Genomic DNA, 17,339 nt, shown 5'->3' with positions numbered 1-17,339 from the left:
CTCCCTCCCTTCCTCCCTCCCTCCTTCCCTCCTTCCTTCCTCCTTTCCTTCCTTCCTTCCTTCCTTCCTTCCTTCCTTCCTTTCTTTCTTTCCTGACTGAGATATCTCATAAGCTCTGATTTATTTTTTTTTAAGTGTACAGAAACAGGCAAGAATAATGGTGGACATTATAGGGAAGAAAACGTTTGTTTTATATAATAACTTTTTAACAGAGTTTGTACCATCCAGTCATTGAAGTTGTTACCTTGGAGTATACAGAAAAATTGAGCAAATTAAAATGACCAATGACCGCCACCATCAACAAAAAGCTGTTCCATGCTATGTGTCCTATGGTGGCCTTACCTAATGCTCAGTGCTAACAGCTCAGTGCTTTTCATTGTCTTACAGTTATTGTCCAACTGTGTAAATTAGAGACAATTGGTAGTAACAAAAGTGTTTCTATCCATGGAGAGGAAAAGAGCTTTGTCTGCAGGAGAAGCGCAGGCTCTCCCACCTCCCCAAAACCAGTTTTGCACAGGCTCTCCTACCTGAGTAACCTATATACCAGCATTCCTGCTGTTTGTCTGTGGATTTGACAAACTCCTTACTGGTTGCTTTATTAATAAGCTAAAAAATTGAAATTTATTCATTTTATATTCTCATGAGAGCTACAATTTTACCCTGTTAAAATCAATTATGTTTTTAAAAATAATTTTTGAGACTTAAAAAAAATTACTTGTGTGTGAGTCTTTTTGCCTGCATTTATCTGTACACCACGTATGCAGTGCCTGTGGAGGTCAGAAGAGGGCGTTGCATCCCTTAGAACTGGAGTTATAGGCTGTTGAGAGTCATGTGGATGGATGTTGGGAATTGAATCCAGGTCCTCCAGTCAGTGCTCTTAACCGCAGTCTGAAAGCAATTATGTCTTAGCAGGAATCCTTGGTTCTCTCTTCAAAATGAATCCTCGTGCCTTCCTCACCGCTACACTTCTGCCCAGGCTTCAGATGTCTACACTTTAAGAGTGTTTCACTGTAATCCCTCTTAGAGGTTGAAACAGGAGAATGGCAAATTCAAGGCTTGCCTGGACAATTGAGGGAGATTCTGTCTGAAAGTAAGAAGAAAACAAAAGGGCTGGAGCTAGAGAATGAGCTAGTGGAATGTTTTGCAAGTGTAAGCCAGGCAGAAGTTCAACCCCAGCCTTAGGGTTTACGACCACCAGGGGGCGTGGAGGTCTTCGCAGTCCGCGTGGGGCACAGTGGCAGTAGGTGGGAAAAGGGGTCAGAGTTGAGAACCTCAGGGCTGGCTCATACAGCCCAAGCCCGGCCTTACTTGACTATCTTTATGGCAGCGGAGGAAGTCAGCAGAGTGCACATCGCAGAGGGCAAAGTCCGGTTGGAATTAAGAAAGTATCTAGGACCTTTAAAACTGAACGCAAAGCGCAAGATCCTTCCCGAACTTGAGACCTAAGTCTTCGCTGGCTCCAGTTGTTGACCGCCACCCAGCTTAAAATGCCATTTGTTAGCCAAAATCCAATGTGTGGAGACGGGAGAAGGGGCACGGTTGAAGAGGGAAGGACAGCGAGAAGAACCACACTTTTTCAAAAATCCTTCAAATCCCGAGGCTCTTTAGAGCATGGGGAGGTGTGGGGCTTAAGTTTTCCAAACCAAACGTCTTTATCCTACAACCCTGCCCTGTAGTTACAAGTCAGTGGCTTCTTTCCTCGCTCAGGCTTCGTAGCAAACTGCTAAGTAGTTTCTGATTTATGGCTATGGAAACGGAATTCTCTAGAGGAACAGGATTTCCCTAAACAGTTATTCAAATTGTTAGTAAAAAGTGACGGAATCGCCTACACGTCTCCGAGAGGCACCGTGGTCACCAGCTGCATAACCCCCCTAATTCGTCGCCGCAGCCGAATCCACTTGCGTCTCATCTCCAGTTATGTTTTCTGGAACAGGTCTCTAAGAACCGGGCAGTTCTGTACCTCGTAGATTCCTTCTTTGAGGCGGAATATCTCTTGAGCATCGTCAGAATCCCTCACCCCACCCGCTCCCGCGTCCCCAATCAAAGGGAGCGGGAACCAGCTTGTCTTTAACGGGACGAATCCGCGGAGGGCAGTACGGAAAATATGGGGTCGAAGCTAGACAGATCTCTTCTCTGTTTCTCTGCCCTGCGGTGCTGGGGACCGACCCCGAAGGCTTCTGCTTCTTGAGATGCCACGCCACACCGGGTGGCGCTGGAGCGCGTGCGCGGGCCCTTTAAGCAGGAGCGCGGGGCGCGGCCCAGGTACGGGGCGGGCCGAGGGGCGGGCGGGCGCTGAGCCGCCGCTGGTCCGGGAGCCGGATTTGGAGCGCGGCGCCGGCGGGGGCCGGAGGGGGCGGCGCGGCGGACCTCGGTGGCCTCGGACGCTCCTCCTCGTGAGCGGCCGCCGCCCGCCTCCGCCTGCGCTAGCAGCTCCCTCGCCCCGGCCGGCACCCGCTGCCGCTCCAGGCAGCTCACCTGGGACGCGCTCACCTGGGACGCGGTGCTCGCCGCCCGCACTTGGGCCAGGATGAAGGACCGGCTGGAGCAGCTGAAGGCCGTGAGTTTGCAGAACCCGGGGATCTGGCGGGCCGGGGCTGCGGGATTCAGCCGCCGGGAGGAGTGGTGTGGGAGAGGGGCTTCCCTTAGCTCCCCTAACCCAGGCCGCCGGGGTGCTCTGCGAGCTAGGCCTCAGTCCTTAAGCCCCCGCCTCATCCCGCGGAGCTCTGTACCCTCCCCTGCAGGGTCATGTGCTTGGTGATTCATCACCTAGCAGCGATTTCCCTGAACGCCCGTAACCCTCTTATCCCTGTTCCCCACCGCAAGCTGGACAGGGTTCCCCAGAGCTGGACCCACCCCGGTACTTGAAATCAGTGGGGCTTATGGTGAAGTCAGGAGACTCAACCTCACCAGCTGCCTTCTGCCGGCTGGCACTGTGCCCCAAATCGGCTTCCTCTTCTCTTCCTTATTTCCCTCCTGGAGCACCGGGCAGGGCTTCCCCATCCCCGGAGTAGCTGAGAGTTCCGGGTGACCTCTAGAGCTGTGAGCTTGTCAGGTGCTGGGATGGGCTCTCCTCCTACCATCTGGTGGTCTCTGTTTTTCCTTGCACCCCCCCAGACAGCTGTGGTCGTGTCTGCCGCACAAAAGATGAAAAGCTTAGGTCACTTACTCTTTTGAGCCTATTTCCTTGTCTGTCAAGTGAGAATCACCCTCCCTTTTAGGTCTGTTATGAAGACGGAATGATACAAATGGGACTTGATAAAGGGAAGTGCTGAAGTATGAAACTTTGAGATAGAGATTCATTTAATAAGTCATTGAGTACGTTCTACGGGGCAGGGCTAGTGTGAAACTTTGGGGACCCACCCAGTGATACAGGCTGCCCCTTAATGGAATATAAAGCCCAGCCTTGGGTACTCACAGGCGACTCCATCTACTTGCCAGCCTAGAAGTGCATCAGCTTAGGACTCAGCCAAGACCTGGTGAAGGTCTCACTGAATCCTCCCAGGTGATTAATGAGCTCCTTAGAGTTGGGAAGTATTAGCGCAGGGGCTTTGTCCTGGCCGGCCCTGCTGCTTACTGGCTACCCTTTAAACTCCAAGCTTAAGTTTTGTTATCTGTAAAATGAGTAGTTATGCAAGATAAAAGCAAGCGAGCCTGCAGAAGAGCCCTGTGTATGGCACATAGGACTTAATACATAGTAAGTGTTATGCCCATAACTTTTTTTTTAAAAAAATAGAAATGTTGGTGGCCAGCGGGTTGGTATTGTAATTGTTTTACTTTCTCCTCCCTTACTAGGGTGAGATCTTCCTGACGCCGTTCACATGCTCTGGGTACTGGGCTGCAGTGTAGGCTTAGGGGAAGCAAGAGAAGGAAGGGGCAGTTGCTTACTTAGTGGGAGTGAGCCTCTGCCCCCAATTTGCTCTTTTACATTTGAGCCTCAGGGCATCCTGTTAACTAAAGTGCATAATTTACTTGTCTCTGTTTTAGAGGTGGGGAAGCTGGAGCTCACTCTGGGGTTAGGGGGGATGCCCCCTGTCAAAGCTGAACAGCAGTCAGAGGCAGCTCCCTTCCTTTAGTTAGGGAATCTGCTTCTGGACTAAGACACTCCCTGGCTCTTTTCAACCGAGTAGTCTTAAGTGAGCTTTTAGTTCCAAGAATAGGGCATTTTCCAGGGAACCGGGAGCAAATCCCTGTGCCTTTCAGTCCTTCAGGGTCAACCTCTGTAAAACAGGGCTAATGACTAATGATACGTTTCTCCCCTTCACTCTTTGGAATGTAGTGGAAGTCATGCTCTGTGGTGCTGTTATTATGGTAGTGTTCTGAAACCACAGGGAGGCTGCTGCCCTGTTTTGGAGCCCTGAGATGCAAAGAGGACTGAGTTGAGGTTCAAAGACTTCTCTAATTGAGGCCCTGACACTTAACAGCTGGGCTCCTCTGGCAGCTTCACCTTGTGCGGCTGCTTCTTGATTATGTTTCTTTACTCATCGGCAATTTCATACACGTATACGACATATCTGGATCATATTGGACCCAAATCCTCCCTCCAGTATTCTGGGATAACCTCCAATACCCTCCCTTTTGTACCTTCATGTCTTCTTTTCTTTAGCTCTTTAAAAATTTTTATATAGCCGACTGAGTCCAGTAAAGGGCTGCCTGCATGCAAATGAGTATGGGGCCATCTACCAGAGCCTGGGCAGCCTACCAGGTCAGAAGGAAAAAAAATAAAGATTCCTCCTTTCCTACAAACCTTCAACTGCCAATAGCTCCTCACCTGGGGGTGGAGCCTCACGAACCCACCCCCGTCTGTGATGGAATGTTGACTGACTAGATTTTGTGCAGGCCATCACAACTTCTGTCTATGGGTTTCTGAGTGCTACAGTCATGTCATATCCAGAAGACAGCATCTTATAGCAGTTCTTCCCAGCCTGGCTCTTACATCTTTTCTGCTTCCTCTTCCACTATACCCCATGAGTCTGGTTGGTGGCGATATGAATGTCCCAGCTAGGGCTGAGTGCCCAGCGGTCACTCACTCCCAGCACGGACCAGTTAGGAGTCTCTGCACTGACTGCTGCCCACTGCACCAAGGTGCTTGCCTGACCAAGGTTGGGAGCAGCACTGATCTATGGGCATAAACACAAGTATTTAGAAGGCGCTCTGACAGCATGGGCATTATCAAAGCATTAAAGGAGGTACTCTCACCTCTGAGCTTCTTGATGTTTCCTTTGTAAAACAAAAATCGGTTGGTCTCAGAAGATGCTTCTGCCTGTATTAATGGTTTCCATGAAGAATGTTAAGGTTTCTGTGCATGATCAACCATTCTGTGGTGTATCATCCCTTTCTTCCCGTCCCTTATCCCAGGAACCTCCTTTTTGGCAACAAGATAGGGCCTAGTCTCTCTCTGATTCCTGTTATCTACAAAAAACATTTGCTAACCTGAATGCAATACATTTCCCATTGAGCAGCCTGTGCAATGTCTTTCTAAACCCCAGGGGGGAGAGGGTGATGGCTGCCTTCAGATAGTGGGGGCTGTGTCATGTGCTTGAGACTAGCTTGGCTGTGAGTAGATAAGAGGGGAAGATGTGGGATTGATGGGTAGAAATCAGAAGGAGGATCTCTGTGAGTTCGAGGCCAGCCTGATTTCTACAAAGAGAGTTCCAGGGCAGCCAGGACTGTTATACAGAGAAGCCCTGTCTCAGAAAAAGAAAATGTAATTGGTTGCTTAAGAATTGGGCAGGCCAGCTGAATAGGTACTGAGTCCTCTAGCATGAGAGGCAAGCAGGAAGATTGTTGAGGTGTTGAGTGCTGTAGGAATTTGAGCATCTCTTAAGGGAGGGAAGAAGTGTGAGATTGAAGACCTCCATGAACCCTGAGAATGTGTGGCTTTGTGAAATGCTTTTTGTCTTACTGCCTGGAGTCCCCAAGGATTGAGACACAGAGTCACACCTGTCAAGGTGATCATCAGTCTTTCCCCCAGGGGCACTGGACAGGTGAAAAGAGATAATCTGTGACAATCAATGATGGTTATCTACTCTAGTACATGTGAGCTGTCCATAATTAGCTCCCTGGGAGCAATGTCCTCCCTAAACCTAAGGGTCTAAGGCTGTAGTCACATGACCTGGCTTACCTTATCTCCTGACTGCTCCTCCTCAGGGGCTCCCATCAGCGTTTTCTGGTTGTTTACTAGCTGAACTTTGAATCTGCTGGACAATTTCTGGCCCAGAAACCTCTTGTGTGTTCCTGTTTATATTCAGTAAACATTTACTAAGTGCCTATTGTGTGCCAGGCCCCACAGTTGATGCTGGGATGTAGTATCGAGCAACATTTGTTTCTGGCACTTAGGAAGTTCATAGTTGGGTAGAAAGAACAGAGGGCTAGATGGTGTGATGTGCAATTCTTGTGATAGCAACAGCAGGAAGACCCTGCTGACTGGCTTCTGGGAGATAGGAGATGAGCCCTGGGGTGCTATTCCCAGCAGTAGTTTTTCAATGGAGGCCCCTCTTCAAATCTAATATAGTCTCTTCAAATAGAATTTATTTGGAAGAAGGTGTGGATCCTAGATTTTCTCTGCCTTTGGTGAGTGCTTCATATATAAAGCATCAATAACATAAAAACATGCATGCTAACATCAAAAGAGATGTGTGGTATGGTGTGGTGTGGTGTGTGTTTGTGTGTGTATGTGTATGTATGTGTGTTTACAGTACATCCTGGCCAGCATAATCACAACTTTTAGCACCGTATTTAGCTTGTATCCCGCTGCATAAGAGGTTTGGCAGAATTATTGTACAAAGTCCTTAACCTTAAAGAGTAATTGGTCAAGGAGGGAAAACAAATTATTTCATGAAAAAGAAACAAAGTAAAGCCTCATAATGCAAACTGAGTAACCAGTGATGTATAGAATCAAGGTCAAGACTTGGCTCCCCCCTACAAACAAAACTAAATGACTTGGATATATGGGACCGTTTAAGACCGGAACCATTAGGGGCCAGTAATGAATCAGCTGCTCTACAGCCTAGGCTTAACCTTTCACTCTTCCTGTCTTGGTCTTGCTGCTACCTAAAGGCCTGCCCATGTCCTTCCCCACCAGAAGTTCCGGATCTCTGTGGGAGCAGAGTTCCTTAGAGTAATGTGCTGTAATCCTGTCAGAAATAAGGGCTGTACTTCTGCTTTAAAGTTGAGGTTAGTCAGTAAGTGAGTGTTTGCCTATCCCTGCTCTGTGCCTTGGAGCATAATAAATCTTACCATACCAACTCGCCCTTTGTTGAGATTCTGTCTTTCCTTAGTAATAGGATTTCTGACCAGCCTGATTCCCTCCTCCCCTCCTCCTGTACCAGGGAGGATTCATTCCCTGGGAGGGCTGTTTTTCTGCGAGTAGACGGGAGCAGAGATGAGAGTGATAGGGATTGAGTAGGATTATAGACCCATCAGCTGGAGGCCAGAGAGAAAATGCTTGGATGAGAGAAGGGGATTAATTTTATTTTTATTCCTGTGAGATTGGGGGGAGGTTAGGGGATTGGCAGGTCCATACTGTCCTCTCCCTCCCAGTGCTTCCTCCTACTGCTGTTGTTCCTGCCCCGCTCCACAGGTTCATTCTTTATGGGATTCGTTCGTTTGTTTGTTCGTTTGTCCCTAACTGCAGCCTAGAGTACTCTGTCCAGTCCAGCCACTTGCATTAGCTCTATGTTGTTTTGAAACTAAGTAAGTTATTATTATTATTATTATTATTATTTTTTGAGACAGGGTTTCTCTGTGTAGCTTTGAGCCTTTCCTGGAACTCACTTGGTAGCCCAGGCTGGCCTCAAACTCACAGAGATCCGCCTGGCTCTGCCTCCTGAGTGCTGGGATTAAAGGCATGTGCCACCAACGCCCGGCAGTTAGTATTTTTTTTTTTTTTTAATTTATTACCACTGAGTAGGTTTGAAACCACCATCCACTAACTTCATTATCTTTTTTTTTTTTTTTTTTTTTAAGACAAGGTCTCACAATATAGTCCTGTCTGTCCTGGAACTCATTGTGTGGACCAAGCTGGTCTTGAACTCAGAGAGATCTGCCTGCCTTTGCCTTCTAACTGCTGGGCTTAAAGTTGTGAGCCGCTGTGCCTAGCTTCACTAGTTTCTTCCTGAATTACTCTTTGTATTCTGTATCTTCTGTTTAAGACTTGTCGTCCTGTGAACTACAGCAAGCATCATTTACTGAGCAGATTATTATTGGGCAGGCTTTTGGTTTGATGCCCGGCACACTTTCTCTCTAGTCCTCTCAATTCTATAAGGTGAGGTGATGATGTACACCATTTCTCCTTTACAGGTGAGTGATGTGGGGCTTGGATTTGATTGAGATCCCTCCTCCGCTGGGAAGTGGTGGGATCAAATAAACACGTTTGTTTTGCCTCTTTGATTTATTTTCCCACACTGTATCAGACCACCTCCCACTGCACTGTGTACCCTCCCTTCCCCCAGCAATAGTAGATGAAGGATGCCCCAGTCCCCAGCATTCTGCATGGTCGTCACATGTTACACCTTCTCTGCCTGCTGGCCATCATCAGCTTGACTCTCATACATCCCTTACACTTTTTAAATATTATTCATTTCTTATTATTTAATGGATAAATAATGCATTCATTATTATGATTGACATTTCTTGCTCTACTCTGGGTGGTTGGTGAAACCTTACCTGGTTGGAGTAAAGCATTTACTCAGGGAATCCATGACTTTGCTAATGAAGCCAAAAGTCACTGGTTCATCCCCAGGGTAGATGAATTCCAAGCCTCTTCCCTTTACCAAAACTCCAGGTCAGGATGTCATGGAGGCTGTATTTGATCAGAAAGACAATGATGGATATGTGGATACCTAAGTGAAAACCTAGCTACCTCATTTTTCCCCTGGTAAAATCCCTCTCATCCCCTAAGGCTAGCCTCTGGTGTCATCACATGGGGAAGCTTCCCAGGGTAAGTACATGACTGTGCATTCCCTGACTCCCACAGATTCTTTATTTTGTTGATACAAACATAGCCATGTGTCGTGAGTATTGCAGTTTCAGAAGCTTCCAGTCCTGTCAGGTCTGGGGCCCTGGAAGAAAGCAGCCCACACATACATCATTTATTTCTTTCCCAGTTGAAGTATAAAAAGATGAATACTAAACCATTCAGTAAATGAACAGTTACGCTGTTGATGGATTTACCTACACGGAGGTTGGTAGTCCCAGATAAACCTGGCTTTAGCCTCCTTTGGGTATGGCCACTTCAGTGTTCTCCCACCACTGTCTTTCCTTTTAGGTCACCCTGCTTTGTGACCTTTGGCTGTTTCTATGGCAACATTTCCCTCTGTGTGTGTGTGTGTGTGTGTGTGTGTGTGTGTGTGTGTGTGTAGACAGAGTGAAGTTCAGCTCCTGCCTAAAGAGATCAGTAGAGCGTGGGTACGCCAGCTGTCTGGGTTAGGGCAGCTTGGTATGGCATGAGGTTTGTTTAGCTCTTTAAATAAATTCTCTTTTAAAAAATATTTTCAGATTTATCAAAGATAGTACGGAGAGATCCTTTCTTCTCATCCAGTTTCACCCCTGTTAACATCTCATTTTTCAGTGTACATTCATCAAAGAGAGAATGAGATACTGGTACCAGAGTCCTCACTGAACACCAGGCTTTATCTGGGTGTTTTTGTTATCCCACTAAAATCCCTTTTCTGTTCTAGGATTTAAGCCAGGACACCACATTGTGTCCACGTCTCATGCTTCCTCCTTTGCTTCCTCTGTCCCCAGACACAGTCTCTTCATTTTCCTGGTTTTTCATGACTTTGTTGGCATGATATCCACTTTACAGTGCTTTAGGAATGCATGTCCCTGGGCCAGGGCTACATGCTGCAGCTGGAGTGGGGATGGGGGTAGGGAATCTCTCCGGATTCCAGTGGCTCAGGCACACACTGTTGGCAGGGTAGCTGGCATCTTTGGGCGCTAGTACCTGGAAGAACGGTGCAGGGATTAAATGCCATGGTAAATAGAGAGTGCACTCCTTAGAAGTGCTGTAGCTGTGATTGGAGTATTGTAGAAGGATCATGCTGGGAAAGCGGTTAGGGGATGGGCTGAAAGGAAGGATCTAGCAGGGAGCCGAGGAGGGAATGAGACATTGTCAGCTCCTTCCTCCTCTCAGTCCTTGAGAGGTAGTCAGGGGCCTTGAGAGGTAGTCAGGGGCCGGGACAGGAGGGAGAGGAGGGAGAGGAAGTCAGGATAGGACACTGTAGCAGGGGTTGAAAGCTCAAGGGAAGCTGAGCTCAGGAGGAGGAAGAAGAAAGTATTTTGTGAGGTTTTTCTCCTGGCTTCAAGGATGAGAGTGACGGCTGGGTGTGGTGTTCTCACTCAGACTGGTCTTAATGGAAAGTTCCTCTGAGTAAATCCACTCAGTTTTCACAGGTTTCTCAAAATGTTGCTCTGCGTACAGTCTCCTTTAGGTTCCCATCTCTGCGAGGCTCTCCATGTGTGGGTGAGGTTGGGCACCCTGTCTTGGGTGTACAATTTCTCATTATAATTGCTGTTCCCTTCCTCATGGTATTGGAGTCATCTATTTGCCCAGCTGTCTCCCAATTTAGCCAGAGAGAACTTGGAGCCAGGGATGCTGAGTTTGCCCTGTGAGTCTCCAACACTTGGACTATTACTTGGCAAATGTTAGATGTTCTTCCTGTTGGATGAATGCGGAACACATAAACCCTTAGGGGAGAAGGAGAGTATTTTGGGTGTGGTGGTTGGTTATGAAACTTTGAGATCCTCCTCCAAGTAAATGTAGTAGTAAAGCTTAGATCATATCAAGAGAAGTCCAGAATGACCGTTGTTCCATATTAGCTGGTGACTCTCAAGGAGTTAGCTTTCCTAACTGCTTGCAGCTGGAACATCTACCCAGAAGGCTTGCCTTCACCTCCTCCCTCTCATGAGAATGCTCACTGCCCTACTCCGGATCTAGCTGAGGTCTTGAGACCCAAAACCAGGCAGACAGTAACTCAGCAGTGGGGATGGGATTTCCGGGTTTGTTTTCACAAGCTGAATGGAAGGTATTTTGAAACATATATAGAAGATGAAGAAATTTATTGACCCTATACTAAGACATAAGAAAACATCCAATTCCACAGGATATGAATCAGTGAGAGTCTTGGATAATGATACAGTAGTAGTCTCCCAGTTTTCCCATTTTGGAATTTCAGTAAGTTCTTTCAAAATAACACAATAGAAATCAAAACAGAAAGGACAGAGTATTGAGTGAATGACAATAAGAGCAGTACATTTGTGAGAATGTAGCCGGACCTCAAATCAGAGGATTAAAAAAAAAAAAAAACTCATATAGCAGAAAAATGAAAGTCTTAAAATAAATGAAATAAACTGATTGTAGGAGTTTCCCTCCTCATTGGATGTCTCTGAGAACTGGCACTGGAGTCACATGTAATGTGTTGCTCTAAATGTTTTGTATGTAATAGCTGCTTTGATCATCACAAGAATTTTGTGAGCAGAATGTCCCGGTCACGTTTACTGAGGAAACTGAGGCAGAGAGAAGTAACCTGTTCAAGAGGGTAGCGCATAGCTGTGAAGGGCCATGCTGGGTCTTCACCACGGAAGTCAGATGTACCTGTGTATCTCCATATTTATGAACAGAGGTAGGAATACATGCAGGATGTCTCTTTCATGTGAGGATATAGGTTCATTCAGCTTAGATTTATGGATGTTGTAGCATCCTCTAAAATAAATGAAGATTTGTCATTGAGGCTGCAGAGAGACACTTTCAGGCACTGCAGTGGGTCCAGGCAGAGGCTCCCATAGTTCTGCTAGCATAGAGTCCTGTTTGGCCATTTAATGGCTAAATTGCTTGGGATGATTAATTAACCTAATTAGCAGTTACCGAGTCTGTAAGTGAGGAAAGTAATATTTGTCCCTCAGGGTGTTGGTGTGTGACTTAAATAACACATTTGAAGTTGTGGAAGTGCCTGTGACAAATAAACATACGTATTATCTACTGTCATGTTTGTGACAAAGTACGAGGCATCCTCGGAGGCTTTGGCTCTTGACATCTGGCTTGCTGGTCTTGACCTAATCTGATAATGACCTTTATTCCTCAGTGTTACCTCCTTTCAAGTAGGGCCAATGTTTTGCCTTCAATAGCTCAGCTAGAACAAGATGTTGAAAGGAAAAGCAGGAGGCTTACCTAGGGTATCATTATCTGCCGATTTCCTCTTTATTCATATGGTAAGAGTGTTGCAGAAGATGAAATTCAGTGAAAAGAGGAAGTGATCTCTCAGGGACGGTTTTGCTAAGAAAGAACATTGTCCTTGGGAGAACTGGGCATTGGAAAAGGCTCATATGACTTTTCATTGGAGGAACAGAGAGCACTAGATACCCATTGAGAACCCACATACTCACTTAGAATTTCTGGTTCCTTAAATCAAAGTAAAGGGACAGGGTGTGGGTGGAGTTTTCCTGTCCCAACTGCCTGTCCCCAAATAACTGGTAGCTGCTTCCTAAATAACTGAGTTGGAGACTTAATATAAATTATAAATATTCGGCTGATAGCTCAGGCTTGTTACTAGCTAACTCTTACATTTTAATTAACCCATATTTCTTATCTATGCTTTGCCACATGGGTTGGTACCTTTTCTCAGTGTGACATGTCCATCTCTCTTCTCTGGTCTCCTTGCAACTCTTCTGACTCAGCCTTTCTTCATCCCAGCATCCTCAGTTTGATTGTCCCACCTATAATTCCTGCCTGGCTACCGGCCAATCAGCTTTTTATTAAATCGTCACAGTGTACAAAAGGATTATTCCACAGCAATAGAATACTCAGATTAGGCCGCTGTATGCATGTGTGTGTCCATGTGTCTGGGGCTCTATGAATAGTGAGTGGTTGGTATGTGTCTTTGGGAGTCCACAGACCCTGGTCCTAGAGGAGACAGCCTTAGAGAAGTGGCCAGCTGGGGTAAGAAAAAGGATATGTAATCGTCCCTTTGAATTAAACAGGTCAAGAGAAAACTGAGTCTATAATGAAGAGTCTGTCTGGAGTAAAGAACTATTTCAATCAGGGGAAAAGATGGAAAGATCTGTGTTCTTCTGTGCTTGCCGGGAGGGCTCCTTCCCACAAGCCACAGTCCTTTACTAGCCTCTATGGGGTGTGGTGACCAGATGTCCTCTTGTCTATTGATTCACCTCCCTTCCTTCTTAGCTGCTGTCTACTTGAGTGGTTCTCTGCCTCCCTCCCTCTTTTCCCCTCTCCCAGGTCCCAGTGAAGGAAAAGCTCTGGCACACTGACGAGGGAGGTGGGGCCCTGGAGCCTACCTTCTGGGCTCCCCTTCCTTGACTATGCTGGGTGGTTTCTGAGGCACATTTGAGGTGTCCTGGGGGTTCCCCCCAGACCACATTGGAGAGCTCAGCTCCTTACTTGGTGAGAAAAGCCAATGTTTAACAAAGACATGTATTGTGGCCAAGGCCTATACCTCCAAAGTACAGGGTACTTTCTGCATGCCTGGGCTGCCAATTTCATGTTCCAAGCTGCTGCTGACGGTAGCCTTTGAGCAGGGAGCACTGAAGTAAAAAGGGTTGAGGGCAGAGGCCCGATGCCCAAGCTGTGGCTTCTGCAACCAGTAGCTGTAAGACCTTGACTAACAGTTTCTTAGCTACAGCATGTAGATGGGATTTGTTCACATGATGTGCAAGAAAGTAGGCTGTTACAGCCACCAAGTACCTAGTAGTGGCTTTAGGGGGCAAATACATTTATTTATTATATGAGCTGATGAAGAGCCACCTGTGGTCAGACAGACAGGATGGTGGAGAAGGCTTCTGAGGAAAAGGCAATCCCAAGAATTACAGGTTAAGTTGCTTGAGGTTGCATTCTGGGCTCCTCAACACTCGCTATTGTGTGAGGAGGGAGTCAGCCTTTGCCGTTGTCTTTGACATTTGGAGTACATTGTAGGCTTGAGAAGGGGAGCTAAAGCCTTGGGTAGCTTGCTGTTGCCTGAGTCATTGGTGGAATCTTTCATCTCCCCCCCAGGAGAGGCATCAGGAGGAAGTGTGTGTCCGGGCTGTGGTTCTCCTGCACATTTTTTTCTGCCTGTGGCTGAACTTTCAGCTACTATAACGTCCTCATTCCCACATATCTTGATTCTTTGATATTGATGCTGATGTTCTCTTGGTTAAGCTCAGTCATGTGAGCTGAGGATAAAGAGCAGAGTGTGTTTTCCTTGCCCCCACCCCGGTGTTGGGGAGACAGACTCTGAGGAACATGATTTACCACAGCCACCTGTATCAGAAAGAAAGGAGCCCCACCCGCTTCTACTTTGTAGAAGACAGAGAATGGTTCTGGGTCCAGTGATGTCAGGTGACACAAGACCATGGCCTTGTCCTTGCGTTTCCTGATGTGGGTTAAATTTTGTTGTTACTTTATGTATTGAGAGGCTATACATGGGAAGAACTCAGCCTGAGAAGATGGACATCCAAATCCAGAGTAATCCCATTAGCGTCAGGCACCCTTAAGATTGCATTCAGCTCCCAAAGTCCTATTTTACCTTAAAGACCCTTAGACTCACAATAAGGCTGGTGAGAAGTAGTGCACATTTACAGTGCTTTATTGAGTTCATATATATATATATATGGATTTCTATTGCTGTGAAGAGACACCCTGACCACAGCAACTCTTATAAAGGAAAACATTTTAATTGGCGTGGCTTATAGTTTCAGAGATTTAGTCCATTATCATCATGGCGGGACGTGGCAGATGCAGGCAGATATGGTTCTGAAAGGTCTACCTCTTGATCTTTAGGCAGCAGAAGCCACTGCTACACTGAGCATATATATGAGACTTCAAAGCCTGTCCGCACAGTGACACACTTCCTCCAACAAGGCCACACCTACTTCCAACAAGGCCATACCTCCAAATAGTGCCATTCCCTATGGGCCAAGCATTCAAACACATGAGTCTATGGGGGCCATACCTATTCAACCCCCCCCCCCCATGAACTACATGAAGGACCATGGTACCAGTAGAAAGCCCAGGAACAGAAGTAAACATGGCATGTGCAGGAGATGTAGGTAGGATCAGGTTGGTGGGGGCAGAAAGTGCTTGGTGCTGATCAGGGAGATTGACATGCACAGTCATCTTCTAAAGGGTTTTAAAGAGCAGACCTTTGATTTTGTCCAGGAGGTGATACTTCGTATATTGGGAGTTGGGGAGGTAATTGGAAAAGTGGTTGGGGAGGCTGTTGCAATGGTCCAGAGCCTACTACTCAAGCAAGGCCCTGTAACCTACTTTTGGCTTTATAGATGAAGAAGTGGAGGCTCAGAGATGTTAAGCCATGTATTTGGGTTCAGTGACTATCATGTGATAGGGCCACATTATAACCCTGGTGTATGTTGTCCCGGCAGAACTGTCTTACAGATGCAGCCTTTAGGAAGGGGAAGGGAGGGTCTTCTGCTCCTTACAGGTTCTGTTTTTCTATGCCTTCATCTAATGCCATGTGATGGGGAAATTGACACCTGGCAGATGTTGGTGAGGTGGGAGCTCGGTATTGTGCTCAAAGATCTCCATATGTGATTTCTTCGATTCTCATACAAGTAATAAAGTGTGTGGTGTTAGTACCAACAATGGTTTAAAAAAATTAGGCAGGTGTGGCGCTTGAGTGAGGTCTCACAGCTAGAATGGTAACAGGTGTTAGACGGAGTTTGTAGGTTACCAAGGGCTATTTTTCATTTTCCTAGTCCACTCTCGCACTAAAGGTGGACAAGGCCTCTTGTCTCAAGCCTGCTCAAAGCCAAGAGCCATTCTGGGCATTTGGAAGTCCTTGTATACTATCTAGTCTTAGAAGCTCATGTTATGATAACCACTAAGTGTCCGCTTCTCGTGTTCCAGTCCACAGTTGTTCCCAGCTTCTGGAAACTTCCCTTGATCCATTCATGAGGTAGCTTCTTCTTACGTCCATAGCATGTGTGCCACTTTGGACTCTGAATTGACATCATGTGGCTGTATCTGTGTGTATATGTGTATCAGATACATACTTGGGGTCCAAGTGGAGCTGATAGACCACCTCTTAGGAAAAAACATTCTCAGGGCTGGAGAGCTGGCTCAGCAGTTAAGATCATGTATTTATTGTTCTTGTTCCATTCTGAGCACCCTCATAGTGGCTCACAGCTGTCTGTAATTCCAATACCAGTAGATACAAAATCCTCTACTATTGTCCATGGGCACTGTATGCAAGTGTTACACAGGCAGGCATGCATGCAGACAAAGCACCCATACACAGGAATAGATTAATAAACAAATCCTTTAAAAAGGATGCTCCTAATAAAAGCTTGCTAACTTCCTGAGGAAGAATGGCTTTGTATTTCCTAGGAAGTAGTGCAGGTGTCTTCCTTGGAGAGGATCCTGTGGAGGCCTCTAAGAGGCTTGGATGTTGAGGGATGTTGAGTAATAGAACATTTGGTCTCAAACATTGGAAACTGATGTGTGAATTGAGGTTGCAGGCTAGTGTGAATGCATTCAGCTAGAAGTAATTCAATTTCTATTAAATACTTGGGAAACATGAAATAAATTATTGATAAATGTCCTAGTCACTGTTCTATTGCTGTGAAGAGACATCATGACCAAGTCAACTCTTATAAAAGAAAGCATTTAATTGGACCTTGCTTACAGTTTCAAAGGTTAGTCCATTATCATCATGGCAGGGAGTATGGTGGCATTCAGGCAGACATAGTGCTGGAGAAGTAACTGAGGGTTCTACGTCCTGATCTGTAGGCAGAGAGAGAGACAGAGAGAGACAGAGAGGGGGAAGACAGAGACAGACAGGCAGACACACACACACACACACACACACACACACACACACACACAGAGAGAGAGAGAGAGAGAGAGACAGAGAGAGGGGAAGACATAGAGACAGAGAGAGAGAGATACAGAGCCAGCCAGCCAGCCAGCCAGCCAGCCACACACACACACACACACACACACACACACACACACACACACACACACAGAGAGAGAGAGAGAGAGAGAGAGAGAGAGAGAGAGAGAGAGAGAGAGATAGATAGATAGATAGATAGATAGATATTGGACCTGGCATAGGCCTTTGAAACCCCAAAGCCTACCTCTAGTGACACATTTCCTCCAACTAGGCCACACCCAGTCCTTCTATCCTTTCAAACAGTGCCACTCCCTGGTATCTAAGCATTCAAATATATGAGCCTCTGGAGGCTGTTCTTATTCAAACCACTACAACAATTATGGCGTTGTACTTTAACTGAAGGTGATAAGGTTGATTTTGGCTAAATGAGCAAAAGAACTTTTGAGCTAACTGAAAGAATACAAGGGGAGATCTGTAGAATCTGCCTGCACCCAA

General features: G+C 46.5%; 1 protein-coding gene across 14 annotated transcripts in view; it reads left to right on the top strand.

The window, feature by feature from the left end:
• Nucleotides 1-2,292: 2,292 nt before the first annotated feature.
• The window catches only part of Stx3 (syntaxin 3), a 50,218-nt gene continuing 35,171 nt past the window's right edge, over nt 2,293-17,339 (top strand). For 6 of the 14 annotated variants that reach the window (XM_036205774.1, XM_036205765.1, XM_036205784.1 and 3 more), the window contains exon 1: nt 2,294-2,557. In XM_036205774.1, coding sequence (XP_036061667.1) covers nt 2,528-2,557 — 30 coding nt within the window. In that variant the 5' untranslated portion in view covers nt 2,294-2,527. Of the gene's footprint in view, nt 2,558-17,339 lie in introns of all 14 variants that reach the window. The other 8 variants (XM_036205827.1, XM_036205853.1, XM_036205863.1 and 5 more) reach the window with 5 other exon arrangements.

The sequence above is a fragment of the Onychomys torridus genome, chromosome 1 (assembly GCF_903995425.1).
Source record: "Onychomys torridus chromosome 1, mOncTor1.1, whole genome shotgun sequence".
Lineage (NCBI taxonomy): Eukaryota > Metazoa > Chordata > Mammalia > Rodentia > Cricetidae > Onychomys > Onychomys torridus.
Note: the sequence above shows the minus strand (reverse complement) of the source record. Positions and strands in the feature narration are given on the sequence as shown.